The sequence below is a fragment of the Corvus hawaiiensis genome, chromosome 4 (assembly GCF_020740725.1).
Source record: "Corvus hawaiiensis isolate bCorHaw1 chromosome 4, bCorHaw1.pri.cur, whole genome shotgun sequence".
In the NCBI taxonomy this organism is placed as follows: Eukaryota; Metazoa; Chordata; class Aves; order Passeriformes; family Corvidae; genus Corvus; species Corvus hawaiiensis.
The window spans coordinates 49,328,957-49,343,616 of NC_063216.1; the positions used below are offsets into that span (position 1 = coordinate 49,328,957).

At 37.5% G+C, this 14,660-nt stretch overlaps 1 protein-coding gene across 1 annotated transcript in view; it reads right to left on the bottom strand.

Moving 5' to 3' along the window:
• The window catches only part of ARID2 (AT-rich interaction domain 2), a 92,265-nt gene that overhangs the window by 18,136 nt on the left and 59,469 nt on the right, over positions 1–14,660 (bottom strand). Inside the window, exons 7-15 of the mRNA XM_048300669.1 lie at positions 11,894–11,960; positions 11,559–11,809; positions 10,338–10,434; positions 10,047–10,256; positions 9,522–9,689; positions 8,404–8,479; positions 7,275–7,409; positions 6,625–6,824; positions 3,419–6,249 (exon numbers count right to left, since the gene is read on the bottom strand). Coding sequence (XP_048156626.1) covers positions 3,419–6,249; positions 6,625–6,824; positions 7,275–7,409; positions 8,404–8,479; positions 9,522–9,689; positions 10,047–10,256; positions 10,338–10,434; positions 11,559–11,809; positions 11,894–11,960 — 4,035 coding nt within the window. The remainder of the gene's footprint in view (positions 1–3,418; positions 6,250–6,624; positions 6,825–7,274; positions 7,410–8,403; positions 8,480–9,521; positions 9,690–10,046; positions 10,257–10,337; positions 10,435–11,558; positions 11,810–11,893; positions 11,961–14,660) is intronic.

Here is a 14,660-nt window from a genome sequence, read left to right on the forward strand (position 1 = left end):
ATAAAAGGAAGCCAAGAAAGTACAATGCCAGTTCTGTCTCAAGAGTACATTTCATGAACTTACAGAAGATAGATGCAGATATAAGAATAAAATTGCAACACTCCGTGTATCACATGTACCTATTCTGACATAACTAATATATCCCCTTCTTAATCATACTGCAAAATATGAAAAGAAATTTTAAAAAATTCAGTATACGTACAGTTATTTTTCAACAAGCTTTGCTGAGGTATACAATTAACAGTGAATAATCTCAGGTTATATACACAAGATACCTGTATTTGTCTAACTGGATTTCGACGGCACTTACATGGGCTGTCCCGTAAACAGCAAGTATACAATTTTCATTATTTTAATAGGCCACTTAAATTAACATTTTTCCCCAAGTACATAGTAGCATTCCATTTCAAGCTACTATTCATATAATGAAACAAATTTCTCTTAACTTCTACATTCCCTTAAGGATTATTTAATTCTTTCGTGCTTTCCTTAGTTTTCAGATTGCTGTTCCACTCCTGCCCTATTTGGTCATCCTTCCTTATGTTCCAGCATCTTCCTTTCTCCTCTCTGTAGTTCATGACAGCTAATCCTAGTGTAGTTGCATAACCAATACTCCCTTTTCTGTCCTCTGAACCTCTTTTTTCAGTCTTCCTGTTTGGTTTCACTTTTATTAATTTTTTTTTTCTTCTATCCCTTTCATACTTCCCTGCAATACAAGCTATAGCTTAAAATAAAATTTTAAGCTAACAAGCAAACAGGAAATCACACAGTAAAACCTTCAGCAGCTACGTAATTTTGCCATAGCTAGTACCTCTTTATTCTCTGTCCCTCACCATTTTTCTCCACTGGATTGTATTTCTAATAAATTTCACACTGTTTGCAGTAAGAACCATGCTCTCCTTTTTCCTCTGCAAGACAGCCAATATATACTTAGGTACTTCAGAGAGGATAAAACAATGCAGATGCTCAAGTGAAAAAGTGTTCCTCAGCTGCTGCCTTTCAAAAAAGTCAGGGACAAGGAAGCTGCTTATCAGATGAGGAAGACTCAAAATGTGAGGGAGAAAACAGAAGATTATACAAGGCTTAATCTTAAATGAAATCATCACTAAAATTCACACCAAGTTCATGAGAATTTGGCTACATTTCTGGATATTTAAAGATACTCCTAAAAGCAGACTTAATATTGGAAATACCTAGCATCTCCTTTTCCAGAAAAGCAATGGCTATTGCAGCTGCTCAGCAGCTTTGGAGAAAGAAAAAGAGCTGCCCAGGGTGATTTTGGTACTGCTATAATCCAACATGTTAAAGAAGTGGTGAAGATCTCTGCAAATCTTAAGCCAAACTATGAGGATCACTATATCTGAACAGAGTACTCTAAAATGGGTTGAACTATAAGTCAGTACTTGCAATATTATGATAGACACGATTCATAAATATACAGACAAATGGTTAAGGTAAATAGCTAAAGAATAAATTTCTCACCAAGATCAAAACTAATTAACTCATTTCTCCCACATTTCTGTAATTTCGAAGAAAGGAAGGGCATCCTACAGGATGCAGAATGAGCAAACTTTCAGGTAAGGAGACATTAAACCAAGTTCTTCTGATCTGCAAATTTCTACTGAATGGCAAACCCAGCTGGCAGCATTTCTGTTTGTACAGAAATGAAAAATGTAGTAACTATTAATGACAGTGATACTAGGGATAGTGTAAAACAGAAACTATCAGCACAGAAAATATTTTTTTCTATCCTCCCCCTCTAGTATCATGATACACATTATTGAAATCAAATGAAATAGTCAAATGCAGTACTCTCTTCTCAAAATTCTTAAAATCTGATCATTTAGTAGCTGCTTGAGATGAAACTGCAAATTATTTTCAGGTACATATTGAGGGAATAAATAAACATATTCCATTCAAGAGACACAGCCACACCATTCTGTACTTCAGCCAAATCCTTAGCAAAGCTACAACAGAAATTCAAACTGTGTAACAGGTAAAGACACTCGGTGTAAAAAGCAAGGCATAGCTAATACATCCACACTACAGAAAAACTAGCATGTTGTCCCTATGGTGCTAACAGAAACTATTAATTTTGGTCAAATTATTTCTAGTAAGAACAAAAATAAATAACATATCAAAAAACATACAAATCTCCCTCCAACAAAACCTAACTGAAAATTTAGGAGTGAGTTCAAAGGCATTATAAGAATTAACTCTCCGCACTGTTGCAGTTAAAAGCAAAAGGCAGACAAAGTATAAAAGGAAGGTAACTTGTTTGTTAACTGTTAACCCTGACTTTTGACAACTAGAAAAGTCAAAAGAGTTTTCAGGAGCAACCTAACTTGTCACAGGAAATGAAGTAGCCCTAGCCAGCACTCATCACATTTTGAGTTCTAGGTCTGTGTATCAGGTCTATACCTTCTACTTCATCAAAGGCAAACAAATCCCCAACCAAATAAAAAAAAAGCTAAGAAATAAAAGACCTGTTACTTCAAGGTCAAAATGTACTAACGTACACTCAGGACTTCATTTCCTCTCTCTGGTCTATCAGAACTCTAACTGCCAGACCTATCATTCTATTCTCTTTGCTCCTATTCAGGTTAGGAATGGGTTTTTTTGGAGAGGGATTTTCTATGTACAAAACTAAAATAAATTCTACAGAATGGAATAATCTCAAACATGATTATTTTACTTATTAATACTCCTGATGTCCATACCTCATTTATAGTAAAGTGTTAGGGAGTAACCACTTTCAAAAGGTTTTAAATGAATTCAATCAATTAAGTGAATTAAAAAAAACCAAAAAACAACAAACCCTCTTCAAAGCTTAGCAAACAGAAAAAAAAAAACCCCAAAACAATGCTTGTTTTATTGATAAACACTGTAAATATTTTGTAATGAAGAAATGTAAATATTTCAACAAATTTACAAAATAGTACTTTCTCCTAACTGTAGTGAATGCACAAAGCAAGACTCTGAAGACCAACTTCAAATGCAAAAACTTCAACTCATTTCAGCCATCCAGATGCAGGTGTGTTTTTTTTCAAAAAAGCATATTCACCCCTCCACAGTGACCAAGAATAAAATGCAGAAATATACAGATGTTTTTACAAGACCATCCAGCAAATCATTGTTTTCAGAACAGTTAATCCTTAAAGGAAGAAAATAGTGAGCAGAAGTTCTTTCCTCACTGTGTATTATCAAGCTACAAATTTTGAATTCCACTATTGTCACAGATACTGAAGAAGTATGTAAACTGTTAAAACTTTAGTCTGTGGAAGAACAGAAGGCATCATTTTCTGAATATTTTAAATACTATGCAAGAGATACCGACCAAGCTCACATTTTCAGCCATGTTATTTCACAGTATTAGTCAGAATCACAGAATAAACATAAAAAGAACACTGCAACATACCTGTGTGACCATGCTTTGTATATACGTGGTTGGATGCTGCTGCTTTTGTTGAACAGCACTTTCTATTGCTACTTTCGCTACAGTGCTTGGATCCGCTCCAGCTGGCACAGCAACCATAGTTGCACTGCAACCAGCATTGTTGGGGTCACTGATTGTAACAATTCTAACTCCTACTTTATTTGGAATTCCTGGAACAGTTTCCCTGTCATTATCCTCTGCTGGCCTCTTTGCAGTTTTGCATTCTGCTGTGCCATTAGTAGACCGAACTTCGGAGGACAGGGTAGACTGGGACACTCTAGGTCCTGAGTGTGGAACTGCTATGATTTGATGCCCCTGTATAACAGAGGCTGTAGATTGTGGTGAGACAACTACACTTGGGCGTTGCTGAGGCACATCTGAATTCAAACTTGAAGCTAGAGGTCCATTAGGTAAATCAGTGTTGGTACCACTAAGTTGCTGGGTTAACAGTTTTGCAGCCTCCTGTGTACCGCTTACAACAGGTGAACTACTCAAAGTTAATACAGGCCCATTAGAAATTCTTTCCCCTTGATCACCTTTGGCAGTATCTTGCTGCGTGGCATCCAAATTCCCTTGTTGTTCCACTGAAGATATCTCACCATTTCCTACATGATTGGAAGTTTTGTGATTTGGAATGTTTCTGCTCAAATGAGAACAATCTCCTTTATCAAAATCACAGATTCCATTAACTAGGGGCTTCTTCAAATCACTTTTAATTTCCTGTGTGTCCGTTTGTTCAAAGTTCTGCTTTCCAGGAGCTCCGTTCTCACCCATTTCTAATGATGGCCCATTACTGACTTGTGAGCACTGATTGGCCTCATTCTGTGTTTTCCCTGAGTTAGAAGGAGGTAGACTGGAGTCACTATACTTTCTCCCATTTAAAAGACTTCCCACCTGCATTTCATTTTCTTTTGCATCCCCATTGCTGGTGTTTGCAGCTCCTCTTCGGCAGGAAGGGTTCTCCATAACTTCAATTTTACGTTCATGAATGTGTAAACCTGTTGCTTCCTTTGCTTCTTCCTCCTTTTGGCAAATTATTTTATCACCTTTGAATGGGGGAGCAGCAGTACACGGTGATTGTCCAGCTGAAGGTGCTTGAGTAGCTGGAAGGGTTTGCACCTGTAGCCCAACTCCTGTCTGTGCTCCACTCACTGCAATTCCTGCTGGAGCAATGATCTGAGTTGCATTTCCCTGACTCACAGTTGCAGTAGCAAAACTTGTATTTGGCACAACTGTTATCGTAACCTGGTTGCCAGTAGTCCCTTGGAAAATAGTTGCTGGGCTGTTTGAGATCAACTGGCCTGGCAATATCTGTAAATTAGAAATGGGTACTGTTTGCACTGCCCCTTGGGGCGGGATTGCACCCGGGACCAACTGAACATTTTGCTGTCCAACTAGCAGCTGCTGAGCTGGAGACTGTCCTTGAACTCCAAAACCTGGTGTCTGGTTATTGGCCATCTGATAAACCACCTGAGGGCTAGGAGCTCTTGCATTGTTAGGTGGAGGAATCTGTGGAGCTGGGAGTATAAGCTTCCCCCCTGGAGTTGAGGGGCCTCTTTTTGGAAGAAGCAGTTGTTTTATCAGGCTAGACTCACCAGAGTTGGGCTGGCCAACTCCTGTATTAGCTTGCTGTGATTGAACTTGCATTTGCATCGGTTGTTGTACCTGTACCTGCTGCTGCGATGATGCTGGTGAATGTTGCTGCTGCTGCTGCCTCTTTACAGAAAGCATCTGGCTAACAGTAGGAGGGGGTCCTTGTGACTGAGGAGTGGTAGATGAAGATGACATAACTGTAGGGACTTGATTATTTGTAACCGGACCTGGGGATGGTGAAGATGATGGAGTAATGCTTGGCTGTCCAGCCAACTGTACAGTTTGGCCAGCAGGAATAGAAGCTGGGTTAGCAAGCACAATTTGATGAATGGCTGGTGCATATGTCTGACCTTGCTGAGCTGGCTGGCTTACAATCACTACGCTTTGCTGGGATGGTGGTGGAGGCTGCTGCTGTGGCTGCTGCCCCACAGCAGATGGACCTTGCTGAGATGGTAGAGGCTTTGGTGCAATATTCTGAAACCCTACTCTAGATGTTGGTGGGTTCTGAACACCTGCAATTGTAACCACCTGCCCAGCTGCTACTTGGAAATTTTGTACTGTGGTGGCAGAAACAATGTTAGATGCAGAGGTTGTGACATACTGCTGTGGCGCTATGATGACTGTATCTTGTTGCTGGTTACCCGCCGAGGACTGCTGAGATGATGTCTGCCCAGGTTGTGATGATGTGCTGATTAGCTGTTGACCCTGTGAAACTGCTGAACTGCATGCTGGTAGGTTTTGAACTCTGCCAAATATATGACCCTGAGGTACAGCTTGCTGAATTACCGTAACAGGAGTGCCTGAAGGTATCTGTCCTGGTACCACTGCGTGCAGTGGAGACTGTTGTTGAATTACAGGTTGGTGGTGAAGCATCTGAGAACTCACAACTGTAACAGACGGCTGCTGGCCTGTAGTGCTGTGATTTTGATTAGAAGCTCCTCCTACAGCAATAGGAACAGGAACTGCAGACTGAGGAACAGAGCTCTGTATTACTGCAGCCTTCACTACTTCACAGGATATTGGACCTTTATTCTGTATAACAGTCATTGGAGCATTTTGTTGTGTATGAATAGGATTTTGTGGAATTCTAGAAACAGTCTGTGCCACAGTGTGAACACCTTGAATTGGAAAAGACATCTGTGTTGCTGTCAAAGTTGAAGATTGGTTAATAGGGGTCCTCTGATAGTGATTTCCTACACCTGGTAGCCCATGTGGGATTCCTGTTGAAAGAAACACAATAAAAGTTTGGAAGCAGAGATTATTTTGAACACATTAACTAACAAATTTTTAAAAATCCAAGATTTGAAATTGCAATTCTACATGAAGCAGTTTCTATTCTCAGCTCTACAGAGTCTGAATTAATGATGCAGCAACAATGGCTTGTCTGCTGGCTGGCAAGCTTATGAGTTACACATCGAAGACTAGAATGGCATGCAAGGAAATACTGCAATACTATTCCCAACATTACTGAATAAACTCAATCTAAACATGTGGCCTCAACTTCCAACACTTTCAAGCTATGTCCAAAAACTTCTGGCTTTTATTATGGTTTCAGGATCAATGCAAAATACTTTATACATAATTAATTTAAAAACCTGCTGGCAAAGGAGACGAAGACACATCAGGAATTGAATCAACCCGGACAACTGGGGTAGACGAAGTTGGTGGCTGCTGATAGTACATCTGAATGGGAAGTGGTATAGCTCTCCTTTTCACTCCTACCACATGTATATGTGCTTGACCATTGTTACTTGGATCTTCTACTCTCTTCACTGTATGATTTGGAAAGACAGTTCTGCCAAACACAACATAAATCTATGTTAATAAACACAATAACTCAACTCTCTTACAATCTTTTTCTTTTACCTAACTGCTCTTGTGTGCAGAGTAATAGCAGGAATACCTGCATCTTTACAATACAGCAGGATTTTCCAACAGCATGTGAGTGTTATCACTGAGGACTAGCAGGTCCCCCAGATGGCCAAGGTGTCATAGAACCTAAGTGAAAATTACAAAATCTCAAAAAACTACTTCAGAAAGAATTAGAAGGACTAGAGGCAGAGAAGGAGCCCATTCAAAGATGTTGAAATAGAATGAAATAAACTCTAAACATTTGTTTCAATTAGAATTCCAAAACTGGATGTCTTTCAACTCAGCAGATCTTTTCTCAAAGAAACCTAAAGCTATCAGTTAGTATTGAGAACACAGAATTGCTTCTTTATTGCTGCATAAATTCTTGTCTTACCGCAAGCATTTATAAAATCCAGTTGATGTTAGGATTCCACCTCGAGCTAATTTACTACAAGTAGAGAGGTATTCAGAGTACATTTCTGCTCGAGAGACTGAGCAATCAAGGTTCACTTCAAAATGGGCATTCAACCTGAGGATGAAAAAATAAACTATGAAGCAAAATACTGTATCACAGACACTTCTGAGATCTGCCAACACAATACGAAAAATAGCATTTTAGGATATTGCTTTGTCAGATGTCCGTTTCACACTTTCCTTCCCACTGCTTATGAATCAAAACATTGGATCCCTAACACTTGCGGTCAGTTTTACATGCAGTATCTTATTTACATACTTAAATACATATTATTTATGCAGAACAGTCTCTACATATGCCTTTTTTATTGTATATTCTGAAAAAACAAATGAGAATCCATGGTTTGTTGGCATCTCCTCCCCACAGCTCTATTCTTATTCCTTAATGATTCTACTTTAGCAAAAGATGAGCTAAAAGCTAGCTAATTCTTCATCACAACTTTTTATTGTGAGTCAGTATTTGGAGTGTGAGTTGATTTACATAAGACAAATAGCTCAGAAAGATCACCCACAATCTACATGAGAACCACAGGAGGGATAGTTTCTCTCCACATATCTGGCAATAATACTAGTTGAAAGCAAGAGAATTTGGATGGAGAAGACTCCGATCTTCCTTAACTTGAGGTTCACGATGATCATGTAAGAGTTTTGCAGGGCCTAGCTTCATAATTTGATAATTACTTTTACACTGATTCAGTAATATAGCAACACATTACCAGATGAAAATAGCTGTGAAACAGGTAACACTCCTTGACAATTTAAAAAATAAATTAAATCAAGATCAGAGTTAAAACTCAAATCAAATTCTGTCCTAAGAGACAAAACAAGTAATTTCATGGATCAACAGGCGAAGACTGAATATTCTGGTCGAGTTTTTGCTTTCATACTTCTTCAAAGCAATGACAGAATGGATTTGGTTTACACTTTTCAGAAAAAAAAGTCTAACAGTAAGGAGAAGCAAACTAGAAAATTCTGTGACACATGAATTCAGTATTTTTCTTTGTTTTTCTTCTTCATTAATGTATTTGAACAGAACTATATACACTTACCACTGACATGCAAATTTCTCGCTGTCTATTTCTACTATTCCTGGAGGTGGAGCAACATGTGGTGCTGTCCTAGAGGCTGTAGAGAATGTGGGGAAGGAAAAAAAAACCAAAACTTGCTGAAATGTTTTTTTATCCTCCTGAATGAAGCACTTAACGACATCCACTGGTACAGTTCCTCCTATGTTTGTCAGTAAGGGTGTATCCAGCTAAGGCAAATCACAAAGGTGCCCTATGCAGACTAAAGATCTGCACCACAGTTTACCAAAGTGAAGCAGGGCTTGCCAGGGCCAGAGTCACGACTGAAGTGCAATCACGAGGTGTGCACCTAGTGAACGGCTGCTTCCAGATTCATGATCACGATCTCAGTACATTACAGTACTGAGCATGATTTTAAAGGGGCGCAATACTCCGCCACAACAGGCACAAAGACACAGCAATTATTTTTCCAATTCTTAAGTGGATGCAAATATAATGCAAAGGATTTTGTGGCAATGTCACATCAGTTCATCCTATTCACTCTTGTTCACCCCCTTGGTTACATTCTCTCCCAGTCATTTTTGCTGTGGTATCTGCACCCATTCCAGAAGCAGCACACTTGGACACGCAAGCCAGTGTCTGTTGCAATGGTTCTTCCTCAGTAACTTCCTAAGAATAATCAAGATTTGGTTCACATAACAAGAAACTGTTTAGAACCTTCAAGAGTGAGTCTATCTCATCTCATCTCTGCAACTCTATCAAACACTACATGTTACTGTGGAACAATACCTAGTGTAAAACAAAATATAAAAAGGACCTCTAATTCTCTGCAAATTGTGGGAACAATCTAGAATGCATACATTTTCTTTCCACTGAACAAGTTAAAATAAGCAATGTATGTAACTTTCAGAGAACTTTCAGATTAGCAATTGAGTAACAATAAAATTTTTCCAAAGCTTGTTTCACAACAGTTTTGGGTAATACAGCATATTTGCTTCATGAGCAAGTGTTTGAAAAAGATACGTATGTTATGCATAATGGTACACTTACTTATGTACGCTAATCAGAAATCTAGAGAAGATAAAAATCAGAGATCATATGGGAAATCATAGAAGAGTGTGTTCTCTTGCAGTGATACTCACCTGGGACACCTGCTGCATGGGCCTGTGAAGAACCATGATCCATTACCTGTGGTCTGACATCAAGTATTCCTTGCTGGCTAACACACTGATGTTCAATGAGCTTTACGGCAGTAAGAGCATCAGGTCCAAACATCTGGATGTCCATAGAAACCAGACATACTAATGTATCTAAAGTATTGAATGTAAAACCAACAATGACATTAGGACAAGACAAATGAATGCTGCTGAAACATACTGATTTGCTTTAAAATTGCCATGTGTTGAAAGGAAACAAGTCTTTGCATGCTTCTGTATGTTTTTGGGTTTTTTTTAAACACACTTCGTGGCATTAAAAAAAAAACTTCAGAATTTTTAGCATCATCAATTCCTTGAGGAGACAATGAATAAATTTAGTAAATTCCATCCCCATGCTGTGTGCTCACATACACACAAGCAATCCACATTTTAAAGAATATGTCACGGTCAGTGGTTAAGCCTTTTTTCCTGCATAAGGGAGAGTAGTAATAGATTTTGCTTCTCCCTTACCTATGCTCTTCTCCACTTTAGCAATCTTTGAGCAGGCCACTTCTCCCATTTCTGTGAGCATGTATAGCACCTCAAGTGCCGAGATTACAAGCAGCACATCTGGTAGTGTGAGATGACATATGATCTCTTTATAGGATTCTTGATCCACATATTCACAAATTAAGACACCATTATCTTCAGCCTTACAAAGATTTGCCAAGATTTCCATGCCTGAAGAACAAATGCAAAGTAAGTTTTAAACAGCACTAATTACAATTCTGATACAACAACAGGAATAGCTAGAGATCTTACCTCTCATTTTTAAAAATCTATCCCTCGACATGAGGCATTTTGTAACAGTGTGGAACATTAGATGAGTAGTTTTGAAATCAACAGGATCCAGAAGAAGCTGATGTGAAAGAAAAAAAAATTACTAACACTATCCATAGTGCTAATGGCTCAAATCCTTCAATTTGCGTATCAAAATATAACATCCAGAAGTATTTAACTGCAGTACACACAAATTATACTCATGTTCATAAAAACTGAACCCTGTGAGCTTTTGATTGTAGCTAGCATTTTGAGCCCCTTCCTCCTCTTCTGCTCTGAAGCAGCAATCTAACTTACACTTTCCAGTGCTCAGAATAACAAAAATAACTTTATTCTCAGGCAGTCAACAGTATATACAAATGGATTTTAATATCCAACGAAGACCAGAACTTGAGTAACAAGTACTCCTTCCCAAATGCTATCCCAGTCATTCGTCTTGTTTCTACTTCTGCTTCTCAATTAGAGGACCCAGCTGTAAGTAACATTCTTTCTCATTCAGAAGCTGGGTACATGGTAAATGAAAAACACCATCTTTTTTCAGTATGTAGTAGTGGACAAATACTTTCCGTCTTACTCTCTGATAGTACCCATTTTACTTAAATTTTTATGCTATATTTTAAAATATAAGGACTATCTGAACATACTACCTATAAAATCCATATAACTGATCTGCATGATAGTATGACATACTGAAATAGTATATTATATAACACTTAACCTCTACCAAAAAAAAAAAAAAAGCCTCACATGATTCCGGCAGCATACCCAGTGGCATATGACTAGTTTACACAGAGTACAGTACACAGAACATAAAACCCTCTACAACCATCTCTCTTAAACATACTATTTTGAAGATATGACTAAAGGTTATAATCATAAAGTGATGAAGGTAGCATACAGACTGCAGAACTTAACAAATTCCTTTCTTCTCTCTGGGAAACTAAACTGAAAATTATACACTATGAATATCTTGTATCTCCCTACATCACCAGTCTTCTTCATGTGATTCTATTTTAGCAGCTGACACATACAGTCAGATTTTACTTTTGGCTCTGAACACTTGTTTTCAAATTGCTAATTACAAATTCAGAGAATAATTTATTTCCTTCTCCATGCAATGATAAAGGAAAAAAAAAATAATTTCACGAACACTAATGCTTTCATCAACTTATACTTGAATTGTTCCGTTTGGAAGAACATTACCTCTGCTGCAATATTTCCCAGCGTATCAAGCCCCAACTGCCGTAGAGAAATAAAGTGACTGTGAGCAGAGAGTAGCAGGAACCGAAGACAAGTACGATTAGCTGCCAGAAGTTTAACATTTCCCTCTTCAAAAGAAAGATTTCGTAAAATCACTGCTATCTGAAGTACTCGCTGCCCTTCGATATCATTAATGCCCAACTTGCGAGGTGGATGAAATAAGGATTCCCAAATCCATTCTTCTGATGGAATATCTAAGAAGTAAATAAATAAATTTTAGTCCTTCCTCTTCTGTATTTACCAACATGTATGTACTAAGATTAGTCAAGATGTCTCACCTTGAGATTTGCTTCTGTCAGAAATTAGATCACGAACTTCAATATCCTCAACAATATCCTTCCAAAACTGAAGAAAAAATTAAAAATACTTAATTTCTAGGGGATATTTCTTTAAATATTAATTACTTTTATTTCTATAATGTTAAAATATTTAAATAATACTAAAATAATTGTTCTTTAAAAATTTCCTAGTACCTTGATTCATCTGATAGTAACCAGAAGTGATGACATGCAAGATGTTCAGTACTTTACATTAGGAAACTCTTCCCTTCAAGCACCAGAAGTAGGCAGCCACAGGCAATCAACACTACCACAGAAGTGCTTTGCTGAAGCACATACTGAAACTATAGGGCAGTTTCCCGTGCACCATTAGAAATACAGCAATTACAAATGGAAAAGAAGTACAGTTCATCCTCCATCATCTCCAAACAGTGATGACCCAAGGCAGAATAAGGTGACTCCTCCCAGTCCCAGTAGATTTTAAGACTCCTGCAAGAAGTTGCTATTTGGAAAGACTTTTTAAAGCTGCTGTTGTGTTTCCTACTTCATCGTAGCACAATAAAAAGAGAGAAACAACCACCACCATCACAAAAACTCTTTATAAATATAACCAAAGCTGAATGCTTCAGCAGACTGGAATTCAAATTACTTTTCAAATTTATGGCCTGGTCTGTAAATGGTTGTTTTGTTGCTAGTCCTGTTGAAATTCAAGAATTAATCAAGGAATTAAGGTTTGCAGGCTAATAAAAATATATATTGTGATGTGTAATAATACAAAAATATATAATAATACATGCATTCTAATGTGTATATCTGAACAAAGATATAAACCTTCCTTTGACTAATAAAAATCCGTACATTCCTTTGACTCACTGATGAAATACAGTTCCTCTTTTGACTATAATCACAGAATAAAACCACCAATAAATCTGGATAAAAAGGGAAGGATGGGAAGTACAACCAGCTGAACAGCAGGAGAAATTTTGCTATGCAAATGTAATTACTAAATTACAGCATTCATACCAAGCTTGACACTACTATTTTCTTGACAAATACAATACTACAGATTTTCTAAATTGGAAGGAAAAGGATTTTATTTCCACTGCAATGTTGCTAAATGGCGTCCAAGTACTGTTTAGTAAAGAGGATTACTTGCACAGAAAGGATTATTACCTCATTTTAGCAAAGACAAAACAGCTAGAAAAAGTCTTAATTTCTTACTGTTTGTGACAAATAGATTTTTCTAATTAATACTGAAGCTATCACCAAAAGCCACAGAAGACAAAGGCATGCAGGCAAAATTCTGTTACAAGGGAACAGGTGAAACATGACAGGTTTTTTTTGCCCAAAGGAACGGCAAAAATGGAAAAACATAAATTAAGCTTTCTGGGTATTCATTTGAAAAACACATAGCACAAAGGCAATAAAAAAATCAGTTTAGCATCACAAGCAGTTATTTATTCCCTACTATGAATGACAGCTGCGATCTAGTACTACATATTAATAGAAATAACAAGGCAGGGTGCAAAACTGAAGAATCCAAATAATTACTCCTACGTATATATTTGGATGATGGTAACACGCTGCTAATAGAAACATAAAGCTAGAACTTTGAAGCAACTAAATAATGCTAAGAGATAATGGACAAAGGTAAAGAACTTGATTCACATTCACAGTCTGATTACTGTCAGTAGCTAAGTTCCTTTGGAAAAAGATGCAAAGGATTATACTTCACTGAAAATCACATAAACCAAATTACTGTCCATAAAAACAGTGGACATTTGAATCCACAAACCATAATGTAGCAATGGTATGACTACTTATTGTCCAAGAAAAATACGAGAGCAACTGGAATCAAGTCAGCTTGACAAATTACTGTGAGAGACAAGAAAAGTGATGTTTGAAAAGTATTTCAGGTATTTAAGTGCATAAGGACCTCTCTCTGTGTACTGTCTGAGAACGACTCAGAGGATAAATGCACAGTAAAGAATTTTTAAATTTATACAAAGAAGAAAGAGTTGGGCAATAAAATAAAAAAATCACAGAAGAAGAAAACCAGAGAAGTAGGTAAGGCACAAAAACTGCATATATATGGATTTTGGAACTCTACAGCTAGAGGAGGCCTCAAGTAAGTCCAAGAACATGAAACCCAAATCATTTGACTGAAGTAAACAAAGATGAACGGTGCATGAAGAAATGTAATGCAATTTTTCATACACTACACACCAGACACTGAGCAGCTGCTGGAGACATGAAAGAAATACCTGGAAAAACAGCTAAATCTATCCGATTATAAACATACTATATAAACAAATCACTCTTGAAAGCAAACTATACTCACAAGTGAACCTTGGTAACATGAGGATATTCAAAGCTAAGTGAAACAGTTAAAAATGGGAAAGTTTCCAGAGTACAGGAGAAAACATCTGAGCAGGATGCCATCAGAGCTTGTGGATGGGGACAACAAAACAAACAAGGAGAGATACAAGATGACTGGCTAAATGCCAGTTGTTCCAATCCTTAAGTAAGGACATGCAATCAAGTCCAACTAACTAGAGATTTAAGCTTATTGACAGCACCAGGAAAAATCAAGAGGGGATATAGCAGCGAATTAACATAGCTGTAAGAGATAACAGCAGGTTCAACTTAAGTAACACTCAAATTTAGACAATTAGTGGAACAAATTCACTGACTATTAAAAACATTTGATTCAGTTTAGAAGTAAGCTCTGTAGAAAGTGAGAAAGTATGTCCTGTGGCAGGTAAGA